This window comes from Salvelinus namaycush, chromosome 37 (assembly GCF_016432855.1).
Source record: "Salvelinus namaycush isolate Seneca chromosome 37, SaNama_1.0, whole genome shotgun sequence".
Classification (NCBI taxonomy): Eukaryota; Metazoa; Chordata; class Actinopteri; order Salmoniformes; family Salmonidae; genus Salvelinus; species Salvelinus namaycush.
Genome location: NC_052343.1, coordinates 9,006,234 through 9,022,922, shown reverse-complemented (window position 1 = coordinate 9,022,922; position 16,689 = coordinate 9,006,234). Strand labels below are relative to the sequence as shown.

At 44.5% G+C, this 16,689-nt stretch overlaps 1 protein-coding gene across 1 annotated transcript in view; it reads left to right on the top strand.

Moving 5' to 3' along the window:
* Window positions 1-16,097, top strand: part of LOC120031147 (sodium/hydrogen exchanger 1-like) — a 41,258-nt gene extending 25,161 nt beyond the window's left edge. Inside the window, exons 3-12 of the mRNA XM_038976744.1 lie at window positions 606-856; window positions 3,490-3,707; window positions 4,449-4,651; window positions 7,277-7,366; window positions 9,248-9,318; window positions 10,241-10,417; window positions 10,749-10,872; window positions 11,452-11,553; window positions 12,647-12,728; window positions 13,918-16,097. Of these exons, the coding sequence (XP_038832672.1) occupies window positions 606-856; window positions 3,490-3,707; window positions 4,449-4,651; window positions 7,277-7,366; window positions 9,248-9,318; window positions 10,241-10,417; window positions 10,749-10,872; window positions 11,452-11,553; window positions 12,647-12,728; window positions 13,918-14,237 (1,638 nt within the window). The 3' untranslated portion in view covers window positions 14,238-16,097. The remainder of the gene's footprint in view (window positions 1-605; window positions 857-3,489; window positions 3,708-4,448; window positions 4,652-7,276; window positions 7,367-9,247; window positions 9,319-10,240; window positions 10,418-10,748; window positions 10,873-11,451; window positions 11,554-12,646; window positions 12,729-13,917) is intronic.
* The last annotated feature ends 592 nt before the right edge of the window (window positions 16,098-16,689 follow it).

The window sequence follows — 16,689 nt, the reverse complement described above, 5'->3', positions numbered from 1 at the left end:
CCTGTGAAATTGTGATTTGTCCAAATGATCAGTGAAGAAAAATCAGGGCCCCCTGAATAAAGTTCCTTGTTAGTTGTCGCATCCCACAGTCTGTTGCTATGATACCATTTATGTTAAGTGCGTCTGTCCACGAGAGATTGAGAACATGTATTTTTTCTGTAGTGACTATACCGACACGTTAGACCATATAATATCACTGGTTTATATGCCACTCAGCAGACACTTTTATCCACAGTATAGGGAGTGTATGCATTTTATTGGGGCCCCAGTGGTATCAAACCCATGACCCTGGCGTGCTAGCACCATGCTTTTACCAACAGAATCCAAACCAGTTGTTTATTTTCGATTATTTTCAAACCCCCCTCCATTCTCTCTAGGTCTTATACCACCTGTTTGAGGAGCACTCGGGCGTGGGCTCTGTTATTCTCTGTACACTTGAGCCATGTCTCGAAGGTCTCTCTCTCTCTCTCTCGCCATCCCTTCCACTCTAGGTCTTATACCACCTGTTTGAGGAGCACTCGGGCGTGGGCTCTGTTATTCTCTGTACACTTGAGCCATGTCTCGAAGGTCTCTCTCTCTCTCTCTCGCCATCCCTTCCACTCTAGGTCTTATACCACCTGTTTGAGGAGTACTCTGGGGCAGGCGAGGTAACGCCAATGGACGTGGTCCTCGGGGTCATCTGCTTCCTGATTGTGTCGCTGGGCGGCATCGCCGTGGGCGCCATCTACGGTATCCTGGCGGCCTTCACCTCCCGGTTCACCTCGCACACCCGCGTCATCGAGCCCCTCTTCGTGTTCGTTTACAGCTACATGGCCTACCTCTCGGCTGAGATGTTCCACCTGTCTGGAATTATGGCGTAAGTAGGGGGTGTGGGGTACACACACGTTCACAGACACACGCTCACAGACAGGCATACGCTCACAGACAGACACACACTCACACATACACACAATCTTTCTAGTGGCCAAGGTTTTTTGAGTTTCTGTCTGTCATGAATCATAGATATTGTTGATAATAAAAAAAGGTTTCCGTGAGATTTATGGTTAGGCTGAGGCTAAGTGGAGGTTTAGTGTTTATAATGCATTGACAGAGTGGCTGTGATACGTGACCTTTCGAACCTGTCCGGCTGGTCCAGCAACACCATTGATTCTGTGTTTAGCTAAAGGAAAAGTATGACCATGTTTAATTCCTGCATTATCTTCTACGTTTCCTTGGGAAAAGATCTCACTCATAAGTGTACACTGAATTAGATTCTTATCTTCTTAGCAATATTCCTGACTAAATGGTCAAATAAATAAAATGTCACCGGGTCTGTCCCGGCCAAGGACGTCCATACGAGTTCTATCAAAACGGCAGTAACTCACTTACATGTCGTGACAGGCCAACGGATGTGAAGCCCAGAGCAGGGATACAACGCTCAATTTACAGCCCCCTCTGGCCCTAACACCTCCTGTGATGCATATCATTCTCACCTCCCTTCCTCTCCTCTCTTCCGCTTTCGTCTCCTGCTTTTTTCTAAAAGGTGGTGAGTTATGGAATATGGATCATAAACATAGGTGCTGCTGATGAATTGAGTTTCCTATCGGTGGGTTTTACAGGTGCAATGGTAGAACGGTAGGAAAGTCTGTTCCCAGGCCTGTTGGCACTCTGTCTGTGCCTTCCATCGTAAATAGGATTTGGATTAGTATGTGGTGCTTTTTGTCCAGTGCTTGTATATGAGATCTCGCCCCGGAGTGAAATTGAGCGGAATGATGGACAGCTGCAGTGTGTTATGTAAGGGAATGAGGTAGCTAGCTGCCCTTAAAGTCACTGAGGAGGGTTGCCTCACGCTAGACACTAGGAATAGAGAAGTGGTTGCAATGCTATACAGGGGAGTGGATGTAGACATCTTTACTCGGGTTCCATATGTCCAATCACAGTGAGTCATTGGTTCACTCGTAGAACAAGCTGAGGAAATGGAGCCCTTGTTTCATAAGCTCTTACACCACAGTTTCCAAAACAAACGGTATCCTTGTTGCAATGGTTCTATTGTACGTGAAATACTTGTTCTCTTAGCATGTAAATACTTTCAAAATATATATACTTTATTGTTTTTTTTAAACCAGTTTAATTGATGTGACTACTTTCTATGCCATGTCAATGAAGTACGAGACTTTAACTTTGTCATTAGCATTAACTTGAATGTAATGTAGCCTATATTTACAATGTAGGTAGTTGGATTCATGTAGTAACATGGGGCCTCATTTATCAAAAGTGTGCGCAGAGTTTTCCCAGAAAGGTTGACGGGAAAGTGTGCGTTTCTCCACGTACAGCTCAGACCATGCTTATGCACAACTTCTCGTGGTTGATTAATTGTATTGCAAGCAAATGTTGTTTTTTTGTTTGGAGGAAATGGAAGTGTTTGATGCACAGGAATTATTATACTGGTAGGCTAGTAGAAATCAGTAAAACGTAGGCCTAATGATAAAGCAGATTCATTTGCTGTTGCTAAGGCGATCACATAGCATCGTGTAGTCTTAACTTATTTATTTTACATTTGTTATATAGGCCTAAGTCATAATCCTATGGCAGGACATGTCTCTCCTTTTCTGACATCTGGTTTATTCCTGCTACACAACAAATAGTATACTACCATTTACCAACTGCTAATTCAATAGCAAGGAATGTTCGAAAGTAAATGGACCGGTAGCCTATTTGACAGTATGTGTAGGCTACAGTGCTGTGCGATAGGAGTACGACGATATAGCCTATATAATCTGAGCCAATACAAAGGCAGGAGATAGAAACACAATCACGTATTGATAGGATATGTCTTGCGATTCTCACGATTCTATATGTATTGCATTTCGGTACGGCAATTGGATGTTCCCAAACATATTGCTCACTATATGTCTGCTGCAGAGAGACAAGTGAGGGCATGAGAACTAGTTTCGAACAGTCAGGGACATAAAAGTTCAAAAAACATGTTGGCTCACTATTTGGTGCAAGTACAACTGACTAGCGCCATCTAACGCTACCTACAGTAGCAAAAATCGATACTTAGAGTCAAATATTGATATAATATCGTCCAAAAATTATTTTGCGACGTCTAACTGTAACACAATCACTATATTGCATCAATATCAAATCCAATCAAAATGTATTGGTCACGTAGACACTTTAGCACGTCTTATAGCAGGTGTAGCAAAATGCGTATGTTACTATATAGAGTTTGCTTTCTGATATCCTCAGCCCTATAAATAACTGCCATATTTCCTTGCTCAGGGAACCTCGGGTAGCTTACGCCAGGTGCAGCCAGTAAATGAATAGTTTGAAATACAATGAAATACTAAAACGTACTTATGTGTCTGGAGTTTTCATTCTAAGATGCTACAATTCAGAATAGAGATTAAATGACTGGAAGTTGTTTAGACAAGAAAAGGTTTCTTTCTCAGAGAACTCATTTATAATCATCCTCTCTGTCTCTCTGTCTCTCTCTCCCCTCCCCAGGCTGATTGCGTGCGGCGCTGTGATGCGACCCTACGTGGAGGCCAACATATCCCACAAGTCCCACACCACCGTCAAGTACTTCCTGAAGATGTGGAGCAGCGTGAGCGAGACCCTCATCTTCATCTTCCTGGGCGTGGCCACGGTGGCCGGGCCGCACTCCTGGAACTGGACCTTTGTCTCCGTCACCGTCATCCTCTGTCTGGTGTCACGTGTCATTGGTGAGTCGGACACGGATACCTTCTCCACGGTACTGTAAAAGTCTCTACATCAGATTCCGAAAGATAGTGAGAGAAATGACGTGACAGGCCCAACTTTCTCATAGTTTGTTATAATTTGATCAAGTTGTTTCAGTAGAGGATGCGATACAGATTTTTAACATCCTCAATTTGACAAGGGCTAGTTATTCTTGGAGCCAGACTGAAATACCAGTCACTACATTTCAGTTAGGTAATGAGACAACTATTAGAGGAAGTGCCCTTTGTTTTTTCCGCATGGTCCTCACATCGAGGAACCCCAGATTTCAAAACCCGTCAGATACACGTCCCTAAAAAAAGGAAGCGTAAATATTTCTGCAAGTATTATGTCATTTCTGCAGTTATAGATAGACCCAAAGCAGACCTCCATCTGACTTTACTTGCTAGTTTGAAACCTGGTGACTTGACATTGCACTAACCCCATTGACCATTCTCTATTCTCACCAAACATCCTATAGTTTCTGGTTCTTATAATCTGCTAGTTTCACAATGTGTGTTCCAATGTTTCCAATGTAGTGTGTGGCCTCTACTCCTCTTTCTCAGAAGCTTTTGATCAACTTTCTTAGGTTCAAATGAGGCTGGTATTGGCTGTGTGTAAGGAGGGAGCAAACATGGACTCAGTCAGATAAAAGGCCTTGAAGGTTGACTCGCTTCTGCTCTCCCTCTCTCTCCCCCTCCCTCTCTCTTCCTCTCTCTCTCCCCCAGGCGTGGTGGGCCTTACCTTCATCATCAACAAGTTCCGCATCGTCAAGCTGACCACCAAGGACCAGTTCATTGTGGCCTACGGTGGCCTGCGAGGGGCCATCGCCTTCTCCCTGGGCTACCTGCTAGACAAGGACCTCTTCCCCACGAAGACCATGTTCCTCACTGCCATCATCACCGAAATCTTCTTCACCGTGTTTGTACAGGTGGGTACTGGGCCAGTCCTTTAACCTGGTCCCAGATCTGATTTGTGCTGTCTAAGCACCTCGTCACGCCAATGACCACAGTTGTCACGCCAATAACCACAGTTGTCACGCCAGTGACCACAGTTGTCACGACCACAGTTGTCATGCCAGCCATGGTTGCCACGCCAATGACCATAGGAGTTGGCAAGACGGCACAAAAAGAGCTGGTACCTGGCTAGCAACCCTCTAATTCTGCTTATGTCTTCAGATTTATAATGAAATCGAAGGCACTCTTTAAATTATGGCAAGTTAAAAAGACTATCAGATAAAATGTGTCACTGAGTGAACACTAAATATAGGAAGTAGGGCTGGGCGATATGGCCAAAATCTCATATCCTGATATAGGTCATTTCAAATCCCGATAACGATACATATGACGATACATTTCGATGAATAAATAGTTTATATAAAATGACCACATGTAAAGGCCTATTACTTATTACATTTAGAATTATACTCAACAAATAAAAGGTATTTGGGTCGAGTGTTAGCACCAACTCACGAAACCCCCGTTTCTCGACCGTGTAAATTGGGGCCATTGTCTTTGCAGATGTAAGTAACGGCAGCTGTTATCTCCTTCCATCGTCGTGATTCTTTTCCATATGGTGAGCCGCGGGCAAAAGCCTCTTGCAACGTCTGAGTCGGGGGTTTGTTTGAGCACTTGACTGTACTTTTTTGGGTCTCATCGGTAGATTCTCTCCGTACTGTTTCACATGATTCTTACGTACGTGGTATAAGAGGTTAGTGGTGTTTGAGCCTGTTGTCGGTACCGGCATGTGGCATATTATGCAGAGGACGGTTTTCTGGTCCGTGTCAGACTTTTCATACCCAAACCATGTCCATGCGACCGAAGTAGCCCCTCATTTAGGTACGAGCTCCGTGTCTCCGTGCTCTGCGTCACGTTCACTCTCCTCCATGTTTGTTTGTGTTGCAAATTTCCTTCCACACGCAAAGCGACGTCCAATTGACGAAAAATATTGCCGTGAAGAGTGTGATTTCCGACACAACGAAAAAAACGACAGAGCATAATATTAAACGACAGACATTTTTCTACCGTCGCACGATATATATCGCCCAGCCCTAATAGGAAGTTGACTATATTAGAGTGCTTTTGGGTCAAAATGGGTTGCTTTGCTGCTACATTGTGCAGTTGCTCTCTTGTCCCTAGTATATTTTAAGGCCTAAAGTGTTCAATGATTTTCATGGTTTGTTTGCACCCATTGCTACTGTATGCTAGTGTGACAAAAGGTCACTGCAGCTACTACTTTGAAGCACACACACACGCTCGCGATCCATTTGAAGCTCCGTGCGTCAGATATTCCCCAGTCCTGCTGAGCAAACTCATCTTACAGTGAAGCTGTTGATGCATGCTGAAGTTCTAGGACACTCGTCATCTGGAAGAGTATCCCCAAAGTGGCAGCTACTAAAATAAAGCCTTCTATAAGCCTTTTGTGAAACAAATGTCTTCAGTAAATGTTTCACTCAGTGCTGGCAGTCTGGGATGGATTGGGTGTGTGCGTGCGTGCTGGCAGTCTGGGATGGATTGGGTGTGTGCGTGCGTGCTGGCAGTCTGGGATGGATTGGGTGTGTGCGTGCGTGCTGGCAGTCTGGGATGGATTGGGTGTGTGCGTGCGTGCTGGCAGTCTGGGATGGATTGGGTGTGTGCGTGCTGGCAGTCTGGGATGGATTGGGTGTGTGTGTGCGTGCTGGCAGTCTGGGATGGATTGGGTGTGTGTGTGCGTGCTGGCAGTCAGGGATGGATTGGGTGTGTGCGTGCGTGCTGGCAGTCTGGGATGGATTGGGTGTGTGCGTGCGTGCTGGCAGTCTGGGATGGATTGGGTGTGTGCGTGCGTGCTGGCAGTCTGGGATGGATTGGGTGTGTGCGTGCGTGCTGGCAGTCTGGGATGGATTGGGTGTGTGCGTGCGTGCTGGCAGTCTGGGATGGATTGGGTGCGTGCGTGCTGGCAGTCTGGGATGGATTGGGTGCGTGCGTGCTGGCAGGGGTATTTTTTAAGGGCCAGAGTCTGTTGTCATCCACTTAGGGTATAATAGTTAACCAGATAGACTTAATCTCCTTATGAGAGAGAATGATACGCTAAAGCCAACACACACACACACACACAGTGGAATAGGATCAAAGAGATTGATAGAACCAGTATGCCAAATGGTATATTAACCAGCACTGATAAATCCTTTTCCCAGCACGCCTCAGTCGTAGATGGAACGGCCTTGTGCACAATCCACCAACCCCCTGCGCATAACTTCATTTACATGCAAATGTTGCTTGACTGTCTAAATACACAAAATGGATGCAGAATACAGTAGCTCTGGAAATAAATGACATGAAAGTCTCCCCTCAGCCAGTGCTTCTCTGTGCAGTGACTTTGAAAGGAACAGAGTAAACACCATGCACACGAGTGGAAGGTGTTGAAATGGACATTACAGGCTTCTGTTGGGTCGCTGGTGTCTCGTAGATTTTAAAGATGGACATTTATCATTTGTTCGTCAGGATCACAAATGTTACCGTAGTAACCTCTCCCTTCTCTCTCTCTCTCTCCCTCTCTCTTCTCCTCCTCACCCTCTCAGGGCATGACTATCAAACCCCTGGTGGACCTGTTGGCCGTGAAGAAGAAGCAGGAGGCCAAGCGCTCCATCAATGAGGAGATCCACACCCAGGTGACCTTTAACCCCCGTCAACAGCCTCCCATCCTGGCCTGTCCTTCTCTAACCGCTCCTCTGTAGCCGGACCACCCATCAGACAAGTTCATTTCCTCCTGGGATATACGAGCTCTGGGCCCGTATTCATAAAGCGTCTCTTAGTAAGAGTGCTGATATTTTAGGATCTACATGGCTAAACTGATCCTAGATCTGCACTGCTACTCTGAGACACTTTATAAATACAGGCCCACAGGCCCTGGTCAGGTTATGACATTTTCAGTACAAGAGCAAGAAACTCACTGAAGCTACACTGCAAGGCTGGTCTTGTTCACCTTAATTGTCTAACCAGCTTGTCCTGTAAAATGGGCTATTGCATTAATGGCTGTGGTTAAATGAACGATTTGGTTATTTCAATCCGAGGGATGTCCATTTAACTTTGAAATGAAGTATCTGTCCAGACTACAGTACTGTCATTATATGTTGCGTGCCAAATATTGCTCTGCACTTCCCCCCCCTATCTGCCATTAATGGAATGAACTTCTTCTAATGTATTTTGCCTTGCTGGGTGGTTTTAATAATGGAACACAGCATTCCCCTGTTTCCTCTTAACTCAGACTAATTAAACTTCCTGCATTGCTCCATGGCTCCCAATGGACCATCCTCTCATTCTCCACTGTCTCCACTGACTCATCCACCATGGTTGCCAGATTGGCAAGTGAAATCCCCCTGCGTAGGCCTGGCTTCCTCTGATGCTACTGATCATTCGCTCTCTGCCCTCGAGTGGCCACTGAGCAGCACGGCACACCGTCACTCGGTAGCTCCTGTTGCTAATAATAGCCACAGAATAACGGCACGGCACGTACTTTACACATAAACACACACACACACACACACACACACACACACACACACACACACACACACACACACAGTGTGTCTCTACGGGGCTCTGTTGGTTCTCTGGTGCACAGAGGAGCGATGAGTCACCGGCGCTCTAGGCTAGATGCCCCGGTTACCAGCTTATAGCTTCTTCTCCAGTGTAAATGGCAGTGATGAAAATGAACAGAGCGGTTCTAGGACTCCTGGAGTACACCGGAAGTGGATGAGGGTGTCTTAAGAGCCAGGTGGAGTCCCTCAGGGTTTTAATGTCAGAACCATTGTGTTTGTGGTCTCACAAATTGGTCAGTAGGTTGTTTGTTGAATGGATATTTGTGGTTGCAGTTGTTTTGCTCTAGAAAGTCTATCTCTTGCCTAGTTGGCACCTGGGGCTGACCCTGACGTACTGTGTGTCACCTCGCCTGAGGCTTTCATTCATCTATTGTGAGAAATTGTGAAGTTTTCTTCTACCAGAGGTAGAACTGATGCAGAAACGACTGTCGGGAAAGTCCCTTCGCATGCATATTGCTATGCATGTCGATTTCGATGCGAATTGAAGTAAATTCAGTGGCACGGCCAAACTGCGTGTTCCCATAGCAACTCTGCATGTCAAACTGTCCCTGTGCAGAACTGTCACAGCAGTGGCCATAATCAAAATACAGGAACAAAAATGACCACCGACTGAACGTCTCTGCTTCAATCTGTGAATGTGATGGACATCATCTAGGCCTAATGCGCTCTCTATTGGCCAGATTGTGGCTAATTCCTGTTGCAAGTGGGAGAATCTCCGTGGGGAAAAGGCTACTTAAGGGATAATCCAAAATGACAAAATGGTGGCCTGTGTGATGTGGAAAATATACTTTTCTGGACTATTTACCTGTAATAGAAACACAAAAAGTAGTAACAGATTAGGCTTGGTTACACTTTTCACTTCCCATTTTCAAAGCTTTTCAACTGTCTGTTAAGCTTGTTGGTTAGCGTAGAAACAAGATTTGGACGTAAACGTTGTTTTCTCCCCCCTAGTTCCTGGACCATCTGCTGACTGGCATTGAGGACATCTGTGGACACTACGGCCATCACCACTGGAAAGACAAGTACGTAGCAAAGGATGGACTTAAAGGGTCACGGTGACAAGCGCTGTATATATTTTTTTCACTGTATTAAAAACATTTGATGACCTCTTATTCTTAGGTTGAAGATCCTTAACGTGACAACTTTCTATTACACAGTTCAGTCATCTCAGTTTGTAGTCTATTTCCCTTCTGTTTGACTTGAACAAAGATCCCAAGGCTATCTCCGTAACGTGGCGGTGAAGCTGCGATCCACCAGGCCTGGTAGCAGCTAGCACCTTAAGTGGATTATCTTTCAGAACAGATGGTTGTCCTTCAATGAAACCGTCCTGAACCCAATAATGTGATGGGGATTATAAAGCATCGCCATACCTAACCGAGTGAACCTCAGTCGTTTTGTGCGTTTTCCTTCCCTGTGCAGTATTTACCCACAACAGTATTACGTTTGAACAGCCTTGGGCATTTTATGTGGCAGTTACTCTCTCAAGAGAACCACGTGTAAGATTTGTTCAGACATCTCTGTAAGCCGATTTTTTTTATCACCCGACAGTTGTCATATTTCACCTTCAGATCCAGTTTCCAAACAGACTTTAGAGCTTTGAGATAACACAATGTCTAACTGGATCGATCTCTGGTGTAGAGTCCCTCCTCGGTTTAGAGCATTATGATGAAAACACTGGGCTCATCCTACAATGGTCTGTTTTCACACTGTGTGTTCCTGCCAGTGACAACACTGTCTCCAATGTTGTGTGTGTGTGTGTGTGTGTGTGTGTGTGTGCTCTACTCATATTCAAGAGCTTTTCATCAATTCACCTTTGTAAGGTTTTAATGAGGCTGGTAATGGCTGTGTAATATAGAGGGGCAAGACATGGAGGCAATGGGATAAAAGTGCTCCAAGGTTGACTTGTTTTCTTGTCTCTCTCGATCTCTCCCTCTCTCCCCGCAGGCTAAACCGCTTCAACAAGAAGTACATAAAGAAGTGCCTGATAGCGGGCGAGCGCTACAAGGAGCCGCAGCTCATCGCCTTCTACCACAAGATGGAGTTCAAGCAGGCTATCGAGCTGGTGGAGAGCGGCGGGGGCGTCAAGCTGCCCTCCGCCATGCCCTCGCAGGTCTCCATGCAGTGAGTGCTCCACCCTCTCTCCCTCTCCAGCTCCTTTTAGCTCACCAGCTCCACACTTGATAGCCATTTCCACATTGTTGCGTTAGCCTACATCCGCGCAAGCCTGTGTGTGTGTGTCGAGCGCCAGAGAGGTTTGAAAGTCAAGAGGCTGAACTAGCAATTATTTCCTGTAAATAACTGGTATGGGAGAAAGTGCCTGAAATCTTTCTCGTGGGTGTTACAGGAAGTAATTTCTAAGTGAGTTAGAGCTTGGTAATGGCCAGAAACAAGCATAGTTATCCGTAGAGCCGCAGTCGACATGTCTCTTGATTTTCTCCGTCCTCTCTCCCAGGAACATCCAGCCCAAGAAGCTGCCGCCCGCTGTAGCAGAGCGGGCCCTGCCTCAGTTCACCAAGGGCCGTGAGGAGGAGATCAGGAAGATCCTCAGGAGTAACCTGCAGAAGACCCGCCAGAGGGTGAGCGCTGATATAGGATCAGATTTCCCCTCTGCTAATCTGAGGGGTAACATTAGGAGGGCAACTGCAAAGCTGATCCCAGATCTGTTTTGTTTTTTTGCGATTTGGGGTTTGCTCTCAGCTATGTAGGAATTCAGATGCTCACTCTGTTTGTAAAGAGAGAAGACAATTTTACATAATATAATATATGCCATTTAGCAGACGATTTTTATCCATAGCGTCTCAGTCATGCTTGCATACATTTTACATACATCACATTGCTTTGTTTGCCATTTCCTCATTAGTATTGTCAAACGTTAAATCTCTTAAGATTATAGTACTAAAGTAGTCATAAGCCTGCATCATCATGAATACAAGTGTGCATTGTTGCTGTGTGGTCCTAGCTTAGACCTCCCTGTCCCGTGGTGTGAGTTGAATGAATGTGTTTTGTCTCTCCTTCCTCCCAGCTGCGCTCCTACAACAGATCCACTCTGGTGCCTGAAAAGTGTATTATTATTATTATTATTATTATTGTGTGATCCTAGCTCTATCTTATTCCTGTCCCATAGTGTGTGTTGTGTGTGTCGTCTCTCCCTCCAGCTGCGCTCCTACAACCGACACACTCTCATGGCCGATCCTTTCGAGGATGGATGGAATGACTTCCTCCTGAAGAAGCAGAGGATGATCGAGCTAGAGAAGAAGGTAAGACTAGCAGACTCTCCTAGCCTGGTTAAACCAGATTGAATGCTGCGTTCACCATTGTTGTGCTCACTTAGTCTGGAATTCCACTAATTCAGTTCAATAGAACTATATTTATCCCCTCAAGGGCAAAAGATACATAAATAGACGGATACATGGGATCCTCCCAAAAGTAACCGGTCCAAACAGCCTATTCTCTGAAAGAGGGTGGATTAAGGATGGAAGCCCACGTGGGCCAAACTCTGCTCTTTGGATTTGGTCAAAACATTTATTCTACTGGATGAAACAATGAAATGTAGCAAAATAAGTTTTGGAAGCCATGCTAAGACTCCCCCAGACAGAGAGAACTTCAACAGACAACCAGACACAAAGTTCTCTCATTACTCACAGTTGTAAACTTTTTTTTAAACAATCGCATTAATTTAGCCTAACTATTATGGATTTAGTCAAAGTGTTCCATAAATTGCCCCCCTTCCACTCAATTAATTTGCCTGACACAATCAGTTCCTGATTAATTTATGCAGCTTTGTGGCCCGAAGGCCAACTTGCATTTAATCAGTCTTTAATTATGTAATGAAAATGGAAGCAACATCTTGATTAAATAGAACTGTTTGATTTAAAAGGACACTGTAGACTGAGGACTCTGCAGATCCTAGCAGAATTGTTTATTTGGAAATGAAGTAACATTTTAACTGAATAGAACTTTTTGAAAGGACACTGTAGAGTGGAGGAAAATGCTGATCCCAACAGACCAGTAAACACAATTTACTGACCTGTCAAACTTTAATCGCACTTTTGTATTCAAGATGTGTTTTGGTTGGGCTTTATGATATTGGCCTATCTAGTGTTTGGAAGTATTGCTGTAATGCATTGATTTCTGTATTGCTGACCTCACTAAAAGAATTTCCATTAAAATGGACAATAAAGTATCCTATTGTATCGTAAATAATATGGCTGTATGGCACTATGCTTTAATCTAAAGTGACTGGCAGTCGCCGACAATTCATATACAGTATTCACTACGTGTGTCTGATGCGGGAATCGAACCCACAACCCTTGTATATTGAAAGGGTTGCTTGTGTGTGCCTGTGAACAGATGACAGAGATGAGTAACTACCTCACAGTCCCTGCCGCACCTCCCGACTCCCCCACCATGTGCAGAGCCAGACTGGCCTCAGGTGAGTCCATCCTACACCCACATCACACCCTGACGCTCCCTTTTTTTACACTATCGTGCCAACCCATCCCATTACTGCTCTGGCGCTGATATTTCTTTTCAAATGGTCCTTTCCAGCATGGTTCCAGGAACTATGGTGGTTGTGTAACCAGGCTGGCTTGGCTCGGTAGTGTGAATCAACACTTGCTGTAAGGTTGCTTTTGAAGCAACAGGAAAGATGATGGAAACAGACTTGTTCCATCGCAGACCTTTTGGGCACCTTTGCACTTTATCACTTAAATATATTTTTGGAGTCGAAAGGAATGCATTTGGCCCATACAGGAATGGATGTAGTATACTTAGTTTGGCCAGATTGCTACAGTTTATAACGTTTAAATGGCTGCCAGTGATTCTATCTACAGAATGTAATTACATTACTCTGTTATACAGTAGGCTGCTCCACCTTTTATTGTATTTCTACTGGAAATATGTTTACATGTGTAAGTTGGCATGTAAAGCAGCTTGGTTTTATTTTAGACAGTGATTTCAAAGCTGAGAAGGGAGGGGCCAAAGTCATTCCAGTTATGTAGTACAGTTCTAGTGAGTGTAGAAGGTGATGGGCTGTGGCGGCCAATAGCCTCGGCTACAAACTTACTGTATACACATGTAACTGTTGCTTGCTTCCATTTGTAAATGCAATATGCATGATTCTAGCGTGCATTTTTCATGTGGTTGACATGATCAGGTTACGGAATGATCCAGCACCACAGCTGTGGTGTAATTGTTAGTGTTTGATTGTGTATATATAAAAATAAAAAAAGAGTAATGTGAGTGTTCTTGTGACTTTGAATATGTATTGTATATCTATTTTTGTTCGGGAAACAGTTTAAGTATTTGCTCTAGTCAGGGTTGGCCAATCCTAGTCGTAGAGAGGCACAGTGTGGGAGCTGCTGTTCTAGGCCAGCTCAGCACTAGCACACCTGCTTTTACTAAACAAGCCATGCCATGACACTGTGGAATGTTCAGAAATACAGATATATGGAACAAACATACACCTGACGTGTAGAATAGGAATCAGGTAAGCTCTATTCATGACATTTCTATCTGCGACGTTACACAGCGTTTGCCTACTCAACGTGCCCTTTGGTTGGCCTCCCCTGTTTTGGAGTAATGTACAGTACGCTAACCCTTTCCTTGCCTGCCCCGCGCAGACCCCAACGCCTTCTACAACATCAAGGCCTCTTCAGACGGCGTCCCCACCATCCAGGTGGACCTAGCCTCCCCCCAGTCCCCGGACTCTGTCAACATGCTGAACGAGTTCTCCAAGCGGGGTGCCACGGACCAGGACCTGGGTCAGAGGGAGGGGGCCGACCGGGATGAGGACCAAGGCCTGATGATGAAGCCGTCCTCGGCCGGGAAAGAGGAGAAGGGAGAGGAAGAGGGGGGCAACAAGAACCCAGGGCTGATGAGGTGTCTGAGTGACCCGGGCCCTAGTAATGAGGATGAGGAGGATGAACCATTCCTTCCCTAAAAAAAACAACTAGCTCCTCCCATTGTGAGGAATAGGGAGCGGTGTGGTTGCAGCAGCTCCTCCCCCTGAGCGGGGCACTACAGGGGAAAGGTCCACCTCCTCTCACTCCACCACCACCTCATTTGAGTTTGCTATCCCATTGGTTGAGGAACCAATGAAGCCAAAACTGTTAAGAAAGGACTTAGGACATAACTTGTTTTATGAACCAAAAGAGAAAAGGAGACTATAGCCATCTATAGCCATCTTTTTTCAATAGTTGTCATTGCTCTTTTTTCATTTTTTAAGTGATAGGAAGGCAGTCGCCGCCTTGGGTGATCTTGGGTTTGGTGGGAATTAGCCCGAGAGACGGGGGAACATAATTATGCGTTACCAAAGGTTTGGACTGGTGACAAAGTTCCACATTTGTTTTCATAACCTTTACGATCGTTCTTCTACTTTTAAGAAAAGTCAGACACTTAGAGTAAACCCCTTTTCACTAGGTGCATTTTTATCACACAATTAACCACTTAACTGCTTCTTTTGAATTTCAGGGTTAATATGAGACTGTTGTTTATGTGGTTGTCTTTTGTCATCGTTTGTCATTCAGCTGGTCAGGGTTTTACTTGGTGCTGTACACAGGATGTACTCCACGCTGGATGTAATGTTTTCACTGTGCTAAACTCGATGGACCTCTTTCTTCAAGGTCTCGCCTATGGAGACCCTAAAACTAAGGAATGTGCCAAGCGCAGACTTGGAAATGTTGAGATGCAAACCCTGGCATCGCCGCTTCAAGCATCGCCTCTCTATTTGAATCGAACGTACAACATCGGCAGCGTCGCTGAGACGTGTATGCTGTGCAGTATAAGCTCTATTTACATAAAAGAAGGATTGTGATGCAACACCAAGAGATGTGTTGATCTTGAATGGACTTAACTCCCCTATATAAGCCAATCCCTAAAATCACACCAAATACTGTTATCCTCCTGACACCCAGCCAAAAAAGATTTTGGAATGTCTTCATTTTGTGTTTTGAGTTAAAATAATTTACAAAGACAAATTTGTTTTGCGCTGTAGTGGACATAAAGAAACGGTTGATAGTAAATATTAAAAATTTATATCACAGTAGGTAAACATAGTTGTCACATCCTGATGTCCTCTACAAAGGACATTTATAAATGTGAAAAAAGGATTACACTGCTCTGATAACTCACCAAATTATTTCTAAGTTATTTACTAGAAGAAATTTGATTATCAAACTCACAAAAATGTTATTACACCAATACACACACTTATCTTCTTACCACAACATATGCTAATTGTGTTGGCAGCCATTTTGAAAATCCAGGAAGAGAAAGTTATCTAGGTCACACCCCCACTCATGTGATATCACTGAAAAACCCAGAATGTCCTCTCAGGTACAACGGGACTTAATACAGTGGCATGTCAAAGAGAGTGTACAAAAATGAATTGGTGGGTCTCAGGATGATATGTTCCCTTTAAGAAAATGCTCTAGTATGGGCCATTTCAGAACCATTTTGTGGTGTTTTCTCCATATTCTCTTGCCGGTAGTCGCATCTTACAATTCATCTTACATCTTATGGGTTTGATCTGTTCTTTACTCTCTTGCACCTTATTTACATCAACTGTTTTGACATTTTTAAAAGACCTTGTTGCCAGTTTAACGTTCCCCATTGGTTTTTAGCACTCCCCTTTTGAAAATCTAGTGACATTTTGGGTTTTAGGCATCACTGTAAAGGATATGAGGTGTGAGGGGACTATGGATCTTTATCGTCTAACCACCTCAATGGCCAAGAATATATAATTCATTTAACCTTTTATTTATCCAGGTGAGTCAATTAAAAACTAATTCTTACACTCTGACTACACCGTCTGTGCATGCGTCCACCATCGCGCGTATGTTTGTCGATCCACACCAGACGTGATCATGACACGCGGGTTAAAATATCAAAACCAACTATGTTCATTTGGGGCAAGTCGAAACACACATGGAACATTTAGCCAGCTAGCTCTTGCTAAGTAGTTTGTCCTAGGAGATGGACATTGGGTTGTAATTGTACCTGACATGCATATTGTCCTTTTATTAGCTGGTTCTTTGTATAATTTCTGACCCGGTGTGTTTCTCTACTCCGACGTTTAATCCATCGATTTAAAAAGGGAAACCTAGTTTGTTATCTTTAGTGAATCTCTCCTCGTTTTGTGTCTCAAGCTTTCGTGTGGGTTTGTATCTTCCTGATATCCAATAAGGAGGGGACTTGCAGCGCAACTCTAATAGAACAAAGTTGTATTTTAGCACTTGGCTACGCAGACCCTTCGTCATACGAGTGAGCACCATATGGCCGGTGAGGTTTCCATGTTATTTATCATGATGGCCTGGAGATACAGGCATGAGGACATGGGCAAAACTAGCTATTCAATGCAGTATATTGGTGTAAAATGTGCATAGCGATTATAT